The sequence below is a fragment of the Propithecus coquereli genome, unplaced genomic scaffold, assembly GCF_000956105.1.
Source record: "Propithecus coquereli isolate 6110/MARCELLA unplaced genomic scaffold, Pcoq_1.0 Scaffold9, whole genome shotgun sequence".
NCBI lineage: Eukaryota > Metazoa > Chordata > Mammalia > Primates > Indriidae > Propithecus > Propithecus coquereli.
In genome coordinates this window covers 6920836-6937586 of record NW_012155284.1, presented here as the reverse complement: position 1 = coordinate 6937586, position 16751 = coordinate 6920836, and the positions used below count along the sequence as shown (strand labels likewise).

Genomic DNA, 16751 nt, shown 5'->3' with positions numbered 1-16751 from the left:
AGTAGAGCCAAATCATGCAGAGCAGTATCTTGTTGTGTACTAGCATACTTAGAATTAATCTTCTGGTTGAAAACTAATCTGTTATTTGAAACAGGGTGAAAAAGAAAAATACCATCTGCAGTATATCTTATAGCTTCTTATTTAGCCCAAGCTCTCAGGGAAGTTAAGGAAATGAAATCCATCTAAGGCTAAGATTTACAAAGTGCACTGCTTTGCAGTTTTTGTCTCATCTGCCAGAGTAGAGTAAGTACTATACACTTTTATAAGGATATATAGCATAAAATGATGATGCATTTCCTCCTGTTATTGGTAAGAGGATTTTAACAAAATTAAATTTCTTGGTTTAGAATTTGAAAGCAATTTGTATGCCATGAATTACTTGGATAAACAATTCAGATCTTTCTGTACTTGGCTGTATAATTTCCATTGGTCTGGTGCTGTTTCCACTGTTATTCTATGTTTTTTGATTTTTAGAATTTTAGTTATAAACATAGATTTAATTTTGTCTTCTGTTTTTCTGTTTGCATGGTATACTTTTCATATTAGTACATAGTCTGATTTCTGCATAATATTCAATTCAATGTATTTGCTATTGTTTTGATCATATCTCTAATACAAACATTGTGCCCATTTTGCTTTTTTCAAAGGAAATTTGAAATTACAGGTGTTCTGAAGACAATAAATTACATTTTGCCACTTTTTGACAACTTTTTATTGTTTTGAATTTAATGTTTCACATTTGGTGCACATTAATTTGAAGGGAAAAACTGACAAGTTTAAAACATTGATATTATATAATTTATATTAAAATGATACACATTTCATAAATCGATAAGAATACAAAATAAATGAAAACTAGATTACCTCTTATTTTAAGTTTATTTGGGGGGCCAGAATTTCTTTGCTCCTATAGTATTTCATTTTTTAAAAGAATCAGGCAAGAAAAATTATAATTGCATGATTATCAGATGAGAAATTTAGAGTCTTATTTTATCCAAAAGAAAATTCTGGAAGCCCATTTAGAAATGATTTAATATTGAAGTTCCAATAGTGTTGGTTATAAATCCAACCTCGACATCTCTGAAAATTGTACAAAGAAGTGGTAGAGTGTGAGCTGGGAGTTTATTAGGGCTTGTAGATTTCTCAGGATGTTTTATTTCGGTACAACCAAACCTTAGCACATCGCAGGCCACACCTGAGGGCGGATTCTCCTAGGCCAGCCCAAACTGGGGCAGGGTTGGAGAACTGCGGACTCAATCCGGCGGTCCTGCCGGGGCCAACCTGCCCGCGTCCAGCCCCGAGCCCTGGGTCTGGGTCCTGCCGGGCTCTCTGGGCCCGCGGGGGCGACCATGGACACTGCGGGGCGCGCTCAGGGCCGCGGGGCCGCGGCGAAGAGGCTGCTGCTTGGGGCGGCTGCCGCCGCCAAGGGGCTTAAGGAGGACCTGAGGGGCGTGGCCGCCCGGCCTTGGAGGGATTTGTCCGGGATCCCAAAGCAGGAGGGGCCTGGAGAAGAAGAGGCTGCAGTTGACCGACACGAGTTCCGTGAGTCCCAGGACGAGGTCTCAGAAAATCAGAGGGTGGCGTCGCCCTCGTGACAGGCGGTAGGGCGAGCTGGGTTGAAGGGACTTAAGAGGGTACTCGGGGCAGCGCCTCGGGACACCGCGGGAAGGAAATTGGTGCCACGACTCCGCTCTGGGGACCCCGAGTCCATCTTCCACCACGTCACCCCCTGTTCCTTAGTTTTCAACTTTGGAATCCACCTCCACCCAAGTTTTGGTTCACGTTCCCCACCCTGTACTGTGAATGGAAGGAAAGTATTACTCTGCCAAATTAAGGAGGAGGCTTTTAAAAGAAATGATTAAGCCCTTTTGTAAATAAGGAAAGAGTTTCATGTGCTGTTGTCTCTTATATCCTGACTCATGCACTGATTTATTGTCTGACTTTAAATAAGTCAGTCTTTCTGCACTTAAGTTTTTAAAGCATGGAGTGGATCATCTATGCCTTGGGAATAATTTGTAACATAAACTGAAGCAGCTGCTAAAGAGTTCAGAAGTTAAGAATAATTCAACTCTGTTAACAAGGCACACCATCCAAGCCCACAGGCTGGGATGGCCTCATTTCCTAAATACCAGCCTTAGGAGCTGTACACCTGGGAAGTTCCTTACTAGAATGTGCAATTTAGTTCATTCATACCAGAAATATTTTCAAGGGCTTATTATTTGCCAGACATGTACTAGAAGTGGGGATGCAGATAACGAGACAACCTCCGTTGAGGTGGAGTTTACATTCTATTGTGGTGGAAGGTTGCTGGACAATAAAACAAGAAAGCAAATAAATGAATAAGATAATTTAAGATAACGGTAAGTGTGAAGGCCGTGGGTTCAGGCGGAAAAGCATGACAAGCAAGAGTAATAGCAAATGCAAGGCAGGGGTGAAATTGATATATTCTGGAAAGAGGAAGATGACCAGCCTGGCTGGGAGCATAGAAAGTGAAGGGATGAGAAAATGAGGTTGGGGAGGTATGCAGGGCCTTGATGCCCTAAGAAAGAAGCTTAAACTTGGTATTGTCAGGAATTTTTTTAATTTTAGCCATTAAAATAGGTGTGTATTGGTATCTCATTGTGGTTTTAATTTAAATTCCTTTAATGGCTAATGATGCCATTGTATCCCCTTTGGTTGTCTTTGTTCCATTAAAATCTGCTGTGGTTTGAATGTGTCCCCCAGATTTCATGTATTGAAAACTTAATCCCCAAATTCATATGTTAATTGGAGGGCCTTTGGGAGGTAATTTGGATTAGATAAAGTCATCAGGGTGGCTCCCCCATGATGGGACAGATAGCTTTGTAAAAAGAGAGAGACCTGAGCTGACACTTGCAGATGGTCTTGCCCTTTTCCATGTGATGCCCTTTGCCATGTGTTGACACAGCAAGAAGGTCCTCACCAGGTGCCAGTGCCATGTTCTTTGACTTCCCAGCCTCCAGAACCGTGAGCTAAATAAACTTCTGCTATTTATAATATACCCAGTCTGTGGTATTCTGTTACAGCAACAGAAAATAAACTAAGACAAAGTCTTTTCTCTATTTTTAAGTTGGATTATTTTCTTACTGTTGAGTTTTAAGAGTTCTTTATATATTATGGATACAGTTTGTTTGTCAGATATGTAATTTTCAAATCTATCCCCCCAGTCTGTTGCTTGTCTTTTTATTCTGTTAATAGTGTTTTTCATCAGGCAAAAGTTTTACATTTTGATGAAGTCCAGTTTATCAATTTTTTTCTTTTATGGTCGTGCTCTTGGTGGCATGTGTAGGAACTCTTTGCCTAAACCCGGGTTATGAAGGTTTTCTCCTATTTTTCTTCTAAAAGTTTTATAGTTTTATGCTTTATATCTGTGATTCACTGTGAGTTAATTTTTACATAAGGTATGAAATTTATGTCATGATTCATATTTTTTTCATGTAGATGTCCAATTGTTCAAGTACCATTAGTTAAAATGATTATCCCTCCTCCATTGTCAAGGCCTTCAAACCTTTGTTAAAAATAAATTGGTTATACTTGTGTGGGTTTATCTCTAGACTGTGTATTTTATTCCATTGATCTATGTGTCTCTTTGCCAATACCATGCTATATTGATTAGTGTAGATTTATAATAAAATTAAGTAGTATGACTCCTCTAATTTTATTCTTATTTTTTCAAAATTGTTTTGGCTATTTTAGTTTCTTTGCCTCTCCACAAAATTTTAGAATCATCTTGTCTGTAGCTATAATAAAAAGTCCTTCTGGCATTTGATTGGTGTTGCATTAAATCTATAGATTAATTTGCAGAGAATTGACATCTTTATAAAGTTGAGTCTTCCAGTCCATGGACTTGATATAGCTTTCCTTTATTTCTTTTTTTTATGTCTTTCTTTTATCCACATTTTATATATCTTTGGTATAGAGAAACTGTACATGTTTTGTTGGATTTATAAACAAGTATTTTGATTTTTTTAATTGATTGTAAATGGTGTTGCTTTTTAAATTTCAGTTTCCATTTGTTGATTGCCAGTATATACAAATATGGTTACTTTTTTTGTGTCGATCTTGTATCCTGCAACTTTGTTAAACTCAGTTATTAGTTCTAGAGCTGTTTTATACATTCCTTTATGGACAATCAAGTTGTCTGCAACTAGACTAGAGAGAGTTTAATTTTTTTCCAATTTCTGTGCCTTTTTATGTACTTTTACCATTTTATTTCACTGGCTAGGACTTTCAGCACAATATTTAGAAGGAGTAGTCAGAGTGGAAATTTTTCCCCTGATCTTAGGGATAAAGAAAGTGTTCAGACTTTTATGATGAAGCGTGATGTTAGATGTCAGTTTTTTGTGGGTACCTCTTATCAGGTCAAAGAAGTTCCCTTCTATTCCCAAGTTGCTGAGAGGATTTTTTTTTTTTAATCATGAATGGGATGTAGAATTTTAAAAAATACTTTTTCTTTATCAGTTGATATCATCATATATTTTTCTTCTTTAGGCTATTCATATGGTAGATTACATGATTGATCTTCAAATATTGAACCAGTCTTGCATTTTCAGGATAAGCCCGACTCGTTGATGGTGTATTATAGTTTTTAATATATCACTGGATTTAATTTGATGATGTTTCTTTGAGGAGTTTTTCATACTATGTTCATGAGGATATTTGTTTATAGTTTTCTGTTCTGATAATGTCTTTGTCTGGTTTTGGAATCAGGGAAAGGCTGGTGTCATAAAATGAATTGGAAAGTGTTTCCTCTTCTATTTTCTAAAAGACATTGTGTAGACTTGGTGTTATTCTTTAATTGTTTGGTAAAATTCACCAGTGAAACACCTGATCATGGAGATTTCTTTTTTATAATATTTTAAATTACAGATTCAATTCCTCTAATAGTTATAAGGTTAATCAGGTTATCTGTATAATCTCAAGTCAATTTTGGTAGTTGTGGTTTTCAAGGAATTGTTCTATTTCATCTAAGTTGTTCAATTTATGTGGCTGGAGTTGTTCATAATACTCCCTTGTCATCCTTTTAATGTTGTGGGAGATACATATATATGTCAAATAATGTCAAGTGATATGGAGAAAAAATACAGCAGGACTTAGGAGTAGAGAGTTACAGGAGAAAAGGGGATCATGTGGTCTTTTATGGTTTTTCAGAGATGGTATCATTTGAGCAGGGGCCTCAGTGAAATGAGGGAGGGAGTGTGCCCTTGTTTTTCTATTATAGTTCAGCAAGGTCCCCTCTTGTTCTGGCCCCCTTTCCTCATACTTGCCCAACTCCTGAAGGCATTGGCATTTTTGAACCCTAAAAGTTTAAGTGAATGATACTACTTCTGTATAAACTATTCTTTTTGGCTGAACATTTGACCTTGATCTTATCAATTACTACTGGAAAAAAACATATATAGTAAACTACTCCTATAAATATTATTTAGCTAAGCTGAAAATTGGTATGTTTATGATTTATCTGGTCATTTTCTCAACTCTGTCACTGACTAGCTGAAAGATAGGTAGTGGTGTGCTAGTCAGTGTTTAACTGTCAGCTCTTCTGGAGTTTGGAAGGGGGGAAGTCTTTATTTGTAGGATTTTCAAATTTCGTTTGTGTAATACTTCCATTGTGGCTGATTTCAAGCTACAACATGATGTCATTCAACACAGAGATGGTAAGATACATGCAATCAGCTCTTGTGAGCTTGTGGGAACTGACTCCTGCACACCACTGAAGGTAGGTTTTATAATCTCCATTTTACAGGCTTGGATACTAAAATTCAGAATTGTCACCAGGTTATACAATTAGTAAATTGTAGTCAAGTCATTGAACATGTTGAGCTCCTAGATATTCTGATGTAATTGGTTTGGATTGAGAACCTGGCATGGATTTTTTTTAAAGGGCTCCAGTTGATTTCATTGTAAAGCCAGAGCTAAGAACTACTGCCTTAATAAATCAAGAGTCTTTTACAGTGCTTCCCTATTGTCTTAGAAGCAGCCTCAAAATTCATTTTCCTTATAAATTGGTAGGAAAGGGGAAAGATATTCCACTTCAGGGACAGAATAAAATCCACGTGTCGTATTTCAGGACACAGCAAGGTTTTGACTGCCTTGAGACATGTCAGAGGGATAAGGACCTGAAAATAGAACCTGCCTCTAATTGGATTAATACACAGAGGGAAGAAGCTGGGGCCATGGCTGTATGAGAACCAGGAGAGGGAGATGAGAGAAGTCTGGCCTCCCTGACAGAACGCATTAGCCAAAGCATATGACAGAGGGGGTGATTTGGTTCTCCATTTCAGCAGTCCACTCCCATGCTCACACCTGGACATGAGGGGTGATTGAAAGCTTGAGGTTTAGATTCAGGCTGCCTGGGACAATTCTGTTACTTACTATCTTTAAGACATGAACAAGTGGTTTAACTTTTTAAAGTCTCAGTTTCCTCATCTATAAGATGGGGGTGAGAATGCCTATACCATCAGGTTGTTTGTTTTATAAAAACTGACAGGCACTCCAACGTTTGGAGATCAAGCAGAGGAAGGAGAGCCAGTAAGAAAGACTGGAAGGCAACAAGTGGTTTAACAGAAGACTAGGGAAGAACATGTTACAAACAGAGTGTGGTCCTCAGTGTCAAAGTCTGCCAGGAGGTCAATGCACATGACAGAGAAATGATGACTGGATTTTGGCAAGGTAGGATGACATCAACAAGAGCAGTTTCTGCAGAGTGGTAGAAAGATGTCTGGTTAGCATGAGTTGAGTCAAGACTGTGAGATAAAGAAATAGAGGCAGCAATTACAGAACCCTTATAAGAACTTTGGGGTAATGGGAGGTCAAAAAATGGAGCAGCAGTTGGAAAGGAATGTGAGATCAAGGGAGGGTTTTTTACACTAAAGGTATTGTAGAATCTGTGTATATTTTGAGGAAATTGATCCACTGGAGAGAGATTAAATGATCTGGAGGATAGAAGAAATAATTTCTAGGAGATTAATATATAGAATCATTGAGGGGATGGGATCCAGAGCCCAAGTGTAGAGGCTGGCCTTGTATAGGCACAAGGATGTTTACCCACAGTAACAATAATAAAGAGAATTGGTACATGTAAATGAAGGTAAGTTGGTAGACTTAGTGGTAGGAAGATGGGGGAGTTCTTGTTCTATTTTCACTGTGAGGCAATGTTATCAACTGAGTATTAAATGATGGTAGTGGGGGGCAGTAAATTAGGTAAAATAGTAAATTAGGATATTTGAGGAAAAAGGAAAAGTCATGAAAGTTTAGAGAATGAAAGACTTGGGGAATGTAGTAGGATAGCTGGCAGTGCAGAGATCCCACTTAAGATTAGTGGGGAAGAATTTAAGAGACCTGTTAGCAAACATATCAGTTAGGACAAACTAGCTTTTCCTGCAGCAACAAATAACTCCTAAGTCTGAGTGACCAAACATAACAGAGATCTATTTCTTGCTCATATAGCGTGTCCAACATAGGTTGGTAAGGATGCTCCTCCTAGTCTCTCAGAAACCCAGGTGTCAAGAACTATAAAGGGGCCGAGACTTTACCTTACTTGTAAGCATAGAAATGCTGGTGTATTTCATTATTCATAGCAGTGCAATAGCCAGTGTCAGCATTTACGTCAGCTCTGCAAGCCCCAGTTCCCACAGGGAGGTGTGAAGAGTGCCAAGTGATACCTGCACACAGTGGGTTGCGTTACAGAAAAATCCTGCACTTAGGGAACCCAAATCTTTTGTAATGGGTAGTAAGCATGCCTTATTATTGCTATCTTCCAAGGCTGTAAGCAAACCTGCTCTTTGCTCCAGAGGAAGACATTATCTCTATCTTCCTAGGCTTTTCAATATACAAACATCTTTGAAAAGATAGTTAACAAAGCCAATCAATACTTTTGCTTGTAAGATGTGCAGAAATGTGAGAAACCCATGGAGAATTGTCTCCTAATGCCAACTTGCTGGGGCTACCAACATCTTGTGACCCCTCCATTTAAACACATAGGTTCCAGGGTTGTTAAGACAGGGGAAGAGAAACCTGGGGGATGACACAGGGGCTTTTCACTGACTCAGCCACAAAGTGAGATACTATCACTTCTGCTTTCAGTCTTTTGGGCAGACCTCACCTAACTACCTCTAGGCCAGGATGTGTACTTATCCATGTGCTTAGGTAGACAAGAAGAATCAAATATTGATGAACACTAGCAATGTATACCAAAGCATGGTTATGTATTTTTGTCCAGTACCAGTTAGTTGGTCAGGTGCATAAATGAAGCAAATAGCATTTGGGTTTAATCTCAGAATTAGGATTCTGACCAACTTGTATAATGGGGGAAAAGAGTGATGAGGGAGGTAGGTGTGTTATGCATGGAAATAATTTCATAGACGGACCATGTGCTATGGTCTGAATGTGTTCCCCAAAATTCATGTGTTGAAACTTAATGGTTAATGTGATAATATTAAGAAGTGTGGCCTTTAGGAGGTAATTGAGTGAGTCACGAGGGCTCCAGCCCCATGAATGGGATTAGGTGCCCTTATAAAAGGGTTTGACAGAGGGAGTTTGCCCCTTTTCACCCTTTGCCTTCTACCATGTGAGAACATGGCATTTCTTCCCTCTGGAGGATGCAGCAACAAGGCGCCATCTTGGAAGCAGAGAGCAGCCTTGACCAGACAACTGAACCTACTGGTGCCTTAATCTTTGACTTCTAGCCTCCAGGACTGCAAAGAATACATTTCTGTTCTTATGAGTCTCAAGTATTTTGTTATAGCAGCACAAACAGATTGACACCAGGGAATCTAAACATGGTAAGGAGGGAAGGAAGGATATAGGGATGAATAATACATAAAGAGAATTAGAGGATTGGAGAAACTCTTGAGGTTGCAATATTTTTGGACTTGGAGAACTAGAGCAGATGAGCTGAATGGATGAGAAGTTTGGTCAGAGAATGAGATTTTTGAAGTCAAGATTTCAGAAGTAGTATAGTTTGGGTGATGATGAGGTAAAAAGTGTGCCCCTGGTGGGATGGGGGAGGAGAGGATGAGTAAATTCACACTTAATAAGTATGGTACACGCTGTCTGGGGGATGGGCACACTTGTAGTTCTGACTCAGTGCAAAGGCGTTTTATGGGACCAAAGCATTTATACCTCAGTAATACTCTGAAATAAAAAAAAAGAAGTATGCCCCTGTAATTTGATGGCTGAGGCCAGATGAGTGAAAGATTATTAGAAGTGAGGGAGTTAGGGAACTAAGAGGCCAAGGTAGGTATTGTCTTAATCATCTGCAAGGTTACTGAATTCACCTAGAATGGTGACAAGTGGAAGAAAGAGAGGTGATAAAAAGAATGAACATGTAAACATGTAAATCTATATTAGTTTGCTAGGAGTACCGTAAAGTACCATGGGGTGGGTGGTTTAAGCACCAGAAGCTTATTTTCTCAGTTCGAGAGGCTAGAAATCAAAGATCAAAGAGTTGGCAGGCTTAGTGTCATTTTTTTTTTTTTTTTTTTTTTAGGATATACAAAAAAAAAAAAGTAAAAGTTTATTTATTTTCCTGAAAAAGAAAGAAAGATAGATACAGGGAGAAGAGAGAAAGAGAGAGAGTGGCCATGACACACAGAGGGAGGAAAGAAATGTTGGGCAGTGAGGAAAGTTGCTTGGTGCTTTTAAAGGGTAAAAATGGCGCTTTTTTCTGCTTTAGGGGACTGATAATAAAAGCGGCTGTGAAGCTGCTGTGTTGGCTTTTTCTGTTTCTCACGTAGCAGAGTGATAGCAGAAATTAGCTTCATCTTTATTCTTGATAGCAGGAGGCATCTGGTACTGTCTCTTCTTGAGGAAGCAGGGGAAGCTCACACTCCTACTGTCCGCTCAGGAATTTTTTTAAGGCTGAGAAAGAACTCAGAGATAACAAGTAAGGCCACAACGTGTTTTAATTAAACAAAGGGTAGTTGTGTTGTAAGTTTATTTCTCTTACTTTCTGTTTGATAGTTTATTTTCCTCTGTTAGATAGGTTATTAGTAAGACCACCTTTCATTTCCCCCCTCTCTTTGATAAAGGTTTGGTTTCTTATCAGGCCTCTCTCCTTGGCTTATAGATGGTTGGCTGCCTTCTCCCTGTGTCTTCATATGATCTTCCCACTATGTGTTTCTGTATCCTAACCTTCTTCTTCCTTTTTTTTTTTTTGAGACAGGATCTCACTCTGTTGCCCAGGCTAGAGTGCAGTGGTGCAATCACAGCTCACTGCATCCTCAAACTCCGGGGCTCAGGCAATCCTCCCACCTCAGCCCCCTGAGTAGCTGGGACTACAGGCATGCACCACCATGCCCAGCTAATTTTTAAAATTTTTTATAGAGACAGAGTCTTGCTATGTTGCCCAGGCTGGTCTTGAACTCCTGGCCTCAAGTGATCCTCCTGTCTCAGCCTCCCAGAGTGCTGGGATTACAGGTGTGAGCCACTGCACCCAGCCTAATTTTGTCTTCTTATAGGAACACTAGTCATATCAGATTGGTGTTCACCCATATGACCTTATTTTACCTTAATTACATCTTTAAAAGGCCTATCTCCAAATATAGTCAACATTCTGAGGTGCTAGGGGTTAGGACTTCCACGTATGAATTTTGGAGAGACACAATTCAGCCCATATCAATATCTCCTTGAAGATACTCCTTGGTCCTTGATTGGACTTGGCAGTATTCTGAAGAGTCTTTGGCAAAAACTTGGGAAAATATTTAGCAGCATATCTACAAAATCTTTGTTATGCTTCTTCCTTTTAGGAGATGGTATATTGTTGATTCTACTTAACCTCAATTCTGATTTTATCCCCCAGTGTTGGAGCTGTCCAATGTTGGGGCTGTCCCCTGATCTAGCTTCCCTAAATGACCAAAAAAACTCAATAAATCCTGGAATCTTTTCTATGCTAGTTAATAAAGCCTGCCATCTGAATGTGTGTATGTGAGTGATATATAAATTTTACAGTTGGTGTGAATCTACTTTTACATCTTTTCATATAAATGAGAATAAAATATTAATATATTCATCTCTTTTAGCGTTTGTATATATATGATGGGCTGCATTTTGAGGTTTTGTTCCTGCAGGGCTGGCATCTGTACAGAGTTCTGCAGAGGAGAGTTTTATCTCCGTAAGCTGTTTGGAGCATTTGGACTCCTCCCTGCCTAATCTTATACAAGCTTTTTACAAACAATGTCCCCTGGGAAATCCATGGCCACCCTTTGACCTCCTAAGCTGGATACCACATCGCTGACTTCAGTGTGGTCCTTGTGAATAATGTTTTGTTTGGGGTCAGGAATATTTTTTAAGTGTGTGAAAACACAGCATGAGAAGACAGTGGAATTTTGGTACTATAGCTTTATAAAATATTGAAGCAAAGTCCCCATGTCCTAAATAAAATACCAAAATGTGAAAGACTCAAGACCGTTGTTTCAAGTTTTTAGAGTTACAAAGCTTGGCACATGAAATGTGCTTCCTCTTTGGCCTCCTTAAATTTTCTCAATCATGCTTGCTTGATTTCTTTCAGTACTGCCGAATGAGAGAAGCTTTCAGAATGCTGCTAAAAGCAATAATTTGGATCTTATGGAGAAGCTGTTTGAAAAGAAGGTTAACATTAATGCCGTGAACAATGTGAGTAGAAGTCACAAATATCACAAATGACTACTCCAAGTGGTGACTTGTGTTTTACAGGTCAACTGAAATAATAATAAAAATAAAAATGATTGTGCTGGCTGAGATGACGGAGATCTTTGTTGGTAATTCCGGGGTATTTAGGCTAAAGGTGGAATCAAGCAGTGAAATAGCCTCTGGATGTTCATTATGCACATCTGTACAAAGTCTGTAGGTGGTCAGGAAAGCCAGCTGTCAAGGTAATGGGCTCAGACTTGGTCCTGGGTTGTAGCCTGTGGATCAGTTTGGCCTCACACATTCTAAAACAGCAGAATGTGTTTTGCTATATACAATCTGTGTTGTTTTCTCTCCAATGATGTCCTTTGCAGTTGGGTTTTTCCAAATTTAAAATCCAAAGGGGCATATGGATTTTCTTTTTACTGCTTTTGAAATGTAGTGAATCTGCACTTTGGGCAATAAAGCCTTTTCTGAAACCTGGCTCTTACTTGTTCTTCAAATGCCAGGTTTTTGAGAGAGAAGTTCACTGCCAGAAATATGGATTCCCTACTGCTTGGTTTTGTGAGGATTTGCTGACAGCCCCTCAAGGCAGGGTTTATCAAAGTAAACAGATAGGGGGCTGTGTCAGTTGCTTAGGACAATTCGTGGAGTGGTTCAAGGTTGGTATAGCAGAGATGGATTTAATGCTAAATGAAGCCTAAACTTTAGGGCCCCTGCTTGCTGATACAGTCCCCTTCTAAGGCACTGGGAGGGCTCTAGCAATATGTTTTCATAGCTATATTATTATATAAAAATCTTAAAAATTAATACATTTTAACTGTAATTAGTTAAGCCTTCTGACTCTGTCTTTAAACAGGGCTCCCTAAATAGTCTAAACTCATGTTCCGGAAATCCTGTATCTGTCCCAGGCAGTAAGTCACAGAAACTGAAACTGTAGAGTCTGAGGTCACTCATCATATGCAGTGGAAGCATGTTTAGCAGAGGAGCATATGTGTATGTGAGAGGGTATGAGTTTATGTGTGTGGATTTACATGTCTATGTATATAGTGTGTGTGCATGTATGTATGTGTGTGTCTGATGTGTGTTGGGTGTATATAGTATTCCTGTTCCATAGATATCCTAGAAAGAGCAGAAAAACAGTAAACTTTTTTAACATAACAATTTTAGCAAGGAAAAAACAAGGAAAGAAATCCAGAAAGGAAGGAAGGGAGGAAAGAAGAGAAGATAGAGGGAAGGGAAAAGATATGAACAGACATAAGCAAGGATCATTGAAGGTAATATTTACATAGTTTCAAAAATATTTGTGGATATATATATCTGAAGATTATTATGACCATGGAAAATGACTTGTTGAATATGTGAAGCAGTAATCATTTTTCCAAGTAGCAAGAAATATTCTACAATATACTTTTTAACCATTTAAAATTTTTCTACATGCAACTTTCTGATACTTTAAACCATGTTTTTATGTTAAAGTACTTGGAGAGATAGAACAATCTAATATAATTTAACTTATAAACAGTGTGGCAAGCTATTTTAAATTCCTGATAAACTGTATTATACTTTCTAATGACATCTGTTTTAATCCTGTGTATGGCAAATTATTGACATCATTACTTGTGGAGTTCCTTAAAATCTCTGATTATAGAGAGTGAAAAGTGTAAATGGTTTTATTGAATTATCTTGGATGCTATTTTGGCTCACATCCTTAGTCACAAATAAAATTAATAGGGAAGCCTATAGGCCCAAATTTGACATAGTAGAGCAAATCTCTAATTGCAGACAATGTCAAAATAACTCATGTTTCGTCAAACTTATTTTATCACCAGTTTAGCTACTTTCAAAGTTGTCAGACTCAAAACAGAGTCACTAATGTTAAGAAAACTCTGACAAAAGAACCAGTGAGGACCATGAAGAGAGGATTCTCATGCTTGTGTGCCTGATAATAGAAACTATAGCAAAGGACTGCAAAAACCACAACCTTGCACAAAGGCCATTGCAATCTTACACAAAAGATAGTTCTGCAAGGACATCTGCCCAGCAACTGCCTGTCCAACCTCAGGCTGGCGTCACCCTTGTCATTGATCTTTGTAGCCAAGGATAATTATTTCAAAATAATTATGTAATCATCTTCATTTTTTTCTTTAAAAACGTTTGTGTTCCTTTACTTCCCTGAATATGCATAGTTTACTATGGCATGTGTATTTCTGTTGCAATGCTTTATTCCCTTATAAATATCTTTTCTTTTAGAGGTCTCTCTGATTTGTTATTCAGGTTTACACTACTAAGGAAATAAAATATTTAAACAGTTCTTATATTTTTGTGATTAATTATGCGAAACTAAGAATAATAAAGCCATGCCCAGGCATCTTCTTTGGGAGCAAAAACAGTCTAGAATATGGGAAATAAGACACATACATTACTTATAAGCAAAAACTCCATTGTCTGAAATGTATTGTACTGTCTCTGGGCATCCCAGGAGCACTGTGTTGACTTTCCTTTGGAGTGAAAGATATTCATAGGTTGCTTTCTTTGTCTTTCTCGGTGTCTGTCCTTTTCTGTGTCTGTCTTTCCTCCCTTCCTCTCTCCTTCCCTTCCTTTTGCTATCTTCCTTTCAGAAGCAATTTATTTATTTCAGTAAAATTTATAGTCTAAAAAAATTATAGAAGAAAGAACATGAATGGATTGAACATCTAAGAAAATTTTTGCTATGCAATATCAATATATTCTAAGCAGAAAAAATTACTATTATTAATGATTGCATATGGGGGGAAATACAACTTTTACTCTCTAAATGAAATTGATATATTGCTATATGATAGGTTATGCAATATGTTTCAGCTTGAGGTATATCCATCAGCAGATTGCCAAATTCTCTGATGTTACTGATAATGAAGGCGAAATTCAGCTGGACACAATTCTTACAATGTTCAAGGTAGAGGCAAAGAGTAAAGCGAAATAATCAAAATAGAAACAACTGATAGAAAATTATGGCCATTTAAGAAACAGGAGAACTAAAAAGAATAAATAATGATCAGATGACTAAAAACACAAACCATGTTTCCTCAGATGAACCGTACAGCCCTGCATTTTGCAGTTGGGGGAAATCATTTATCTGCAGTGGATTTCTTGCTTAATCACAAGGCCAGGGTGGATGTTGCTGATAAGGTAAGCCCATCTTCATTTGGTAGAATGTGTTGTAGCATAACCAATGTACAGGGAGAATCTGATCACGCCAGATGTCTTTTCTTCACATGCACACAAAGTATTTCCTTTAGCAGCATTCATTTTAGAAAGGTCTTTTTAGAGAATATACATATTATGTGCTTTTTGTATTTGGTGACTAAATTGTTTACCCATTACCTGTGGATTTGGGCTTTTGCTACTTTTCCTGTGTTGACCTTAGGGCCAATAGCATACATTTGTAAGAGTAAGGTGATGGTTCAGAACACAATCTGGGACATGGAAGACTTCTAACTAGCCTCAGGGATTAGGACTTTGTTATTTACCACCCCCCAACCTATGAGAGAAGTATTATTATAACAGCTAATTCACAGATGAGTAGCCTGAGACAGAGATCAAATATCTTGCCCCAAAAAATTACATCTAAGAAGGGTGAAGGAAGGATTCGAATGAGCCTATCTGATTCCAGAGACCATGCTGTTAGCTACAAATCAGCTTAACTATTTGTCTACCTAGATTCAAAACCCACTTTTAGGATTTTTCACCTACTTTTCCCAACTTTGTTTAATACTTTACCATGGCACAAGTAAACTGGGGCTAGAGAGACCCAGCATCATGTTCATCATCTCACATTGCGGAATATGATAGCCTTGCTCTAAAGTTCTTGTTTCTTAATTAATCCAGTGAGCCATAGTTCTCAAGTTAAACTGTTCAGGAATTTCCCACAGAGGTATTCTATTTTCTCTCTGAACTGTGACTCCCTGGAGCGTAAGCTCAGAATTGCTTTACCTTCATCTCACAGGGTCTGGATCTAGTACGTGCTTAGTAAATGTTTGGGAGATAAATGAATGAAGTCAGCTTACACCCATTGGTCATCTTGTTGGCAATCATAGACAAGGCCTAGACTTGATAATAACGAGAGTTTCTCTTTGTATCACCAGAAGGGCATGTCCCTCTCTAGTTTATTGCTCTGGTATTGGGGGACAAGTAGATTGTTAAGTAAGAAAAAAAAAAAATTGGCACCAAAAGCACTCTAACTTTGTGAGTGTAATTAGTTGTATTAATGGTTATGGTAATTAAGGAAAGTGTCCTTTAGGTCTGGAAATTGTCATTTTATTATTTTGCAATATTAGCCTACAAAAGACACTTTGGTAATAGGCCAGATTAGCCAAGTGTATTCTTATTTTGACATTGAAAATCTGATACAGTATCTTTTTATTTTACTTTAATTTTTAAATTAACATACTATACAAGTAACTTTCTTTTTGGTGCACAGTTCTATGAGTTTTAACACATGTATAGATTCATGTTACCGCCACCACAACCAAAATGCAGAACAGCTGCATCACCCAGAAAATTCCCTCATACTGCCTCTTCAGTCAAACCTCTCCCATGCTGGCAACCACTGATCTGTTCTCTATCTCCATAGTTTTGCCTTCTTGAGAATGGCATATAAGTGATTTATAGTATACAACCTTTTGAGACTGGCTTCTTTTACTCAACAAAATGCCTCTGAAGTTCATCCATATTGTTGTATGCATCAATAACTCTTGCCTTTTTATTGCTGAATATTACTCCAGTTTATGGATATACCACAGTTTACTTATCCATTTACCAGTTGAAGAACATTAGGGTTGTTTCCAGTTTTTGACTATTCTAAATAAAGCTACTGTAGATGTTTGTGTGTAACTATTTGTGTAAGCATGTTTTCATTTCTTTAGTATAAATATCTAGGAGTGAGATTACTGGGTCATTGGCTAGGCATGGTGGCTCACGCCTGTAATCCTAGCACTCTGAGAGGCCAAGGTGGGAGGATTGCTTGAGGTCAGGAGTTCAAGACCCAGTCTCTACTAAAAATAGGAAAAATTAGCCAGGTGAGGTGGCTCACACCTGTAGTCCCAGCTACCTGGGAGGCTGAAGCAGGAGGATCGCTTAAGCCC

The 16751-nt window shown here is 38.2% G+C and overlaps 1 protein-coding gene across 1 annotated transcript in view; it reads left to right on the top strand.

The window, feature by feature from the left end:
* Positions 1–1349: 1349 nt before the first annotated feature.
* The window catches only part of ANKDD1B (ankyrin repeat and death domain containing 1B), a 51789-nt gene continuing 36387 nt past the window's right edge, over positions 1350–16751 (top strand). Inside the window, exons 1-3 of the mRNA XM_012664562.1 lie at positions 1350–1542; positions 11528–11631; positions 14698–14796. Coding sequence (XP_012520016.1) covers positions 1350–1542; positions 11528–11631; positions 14698–14796 — 396 coding nt within the window. The remainder of the gene's footprint in view (positions 1543–11527; positions 11632–14697; positions 14797–16751) is intronic.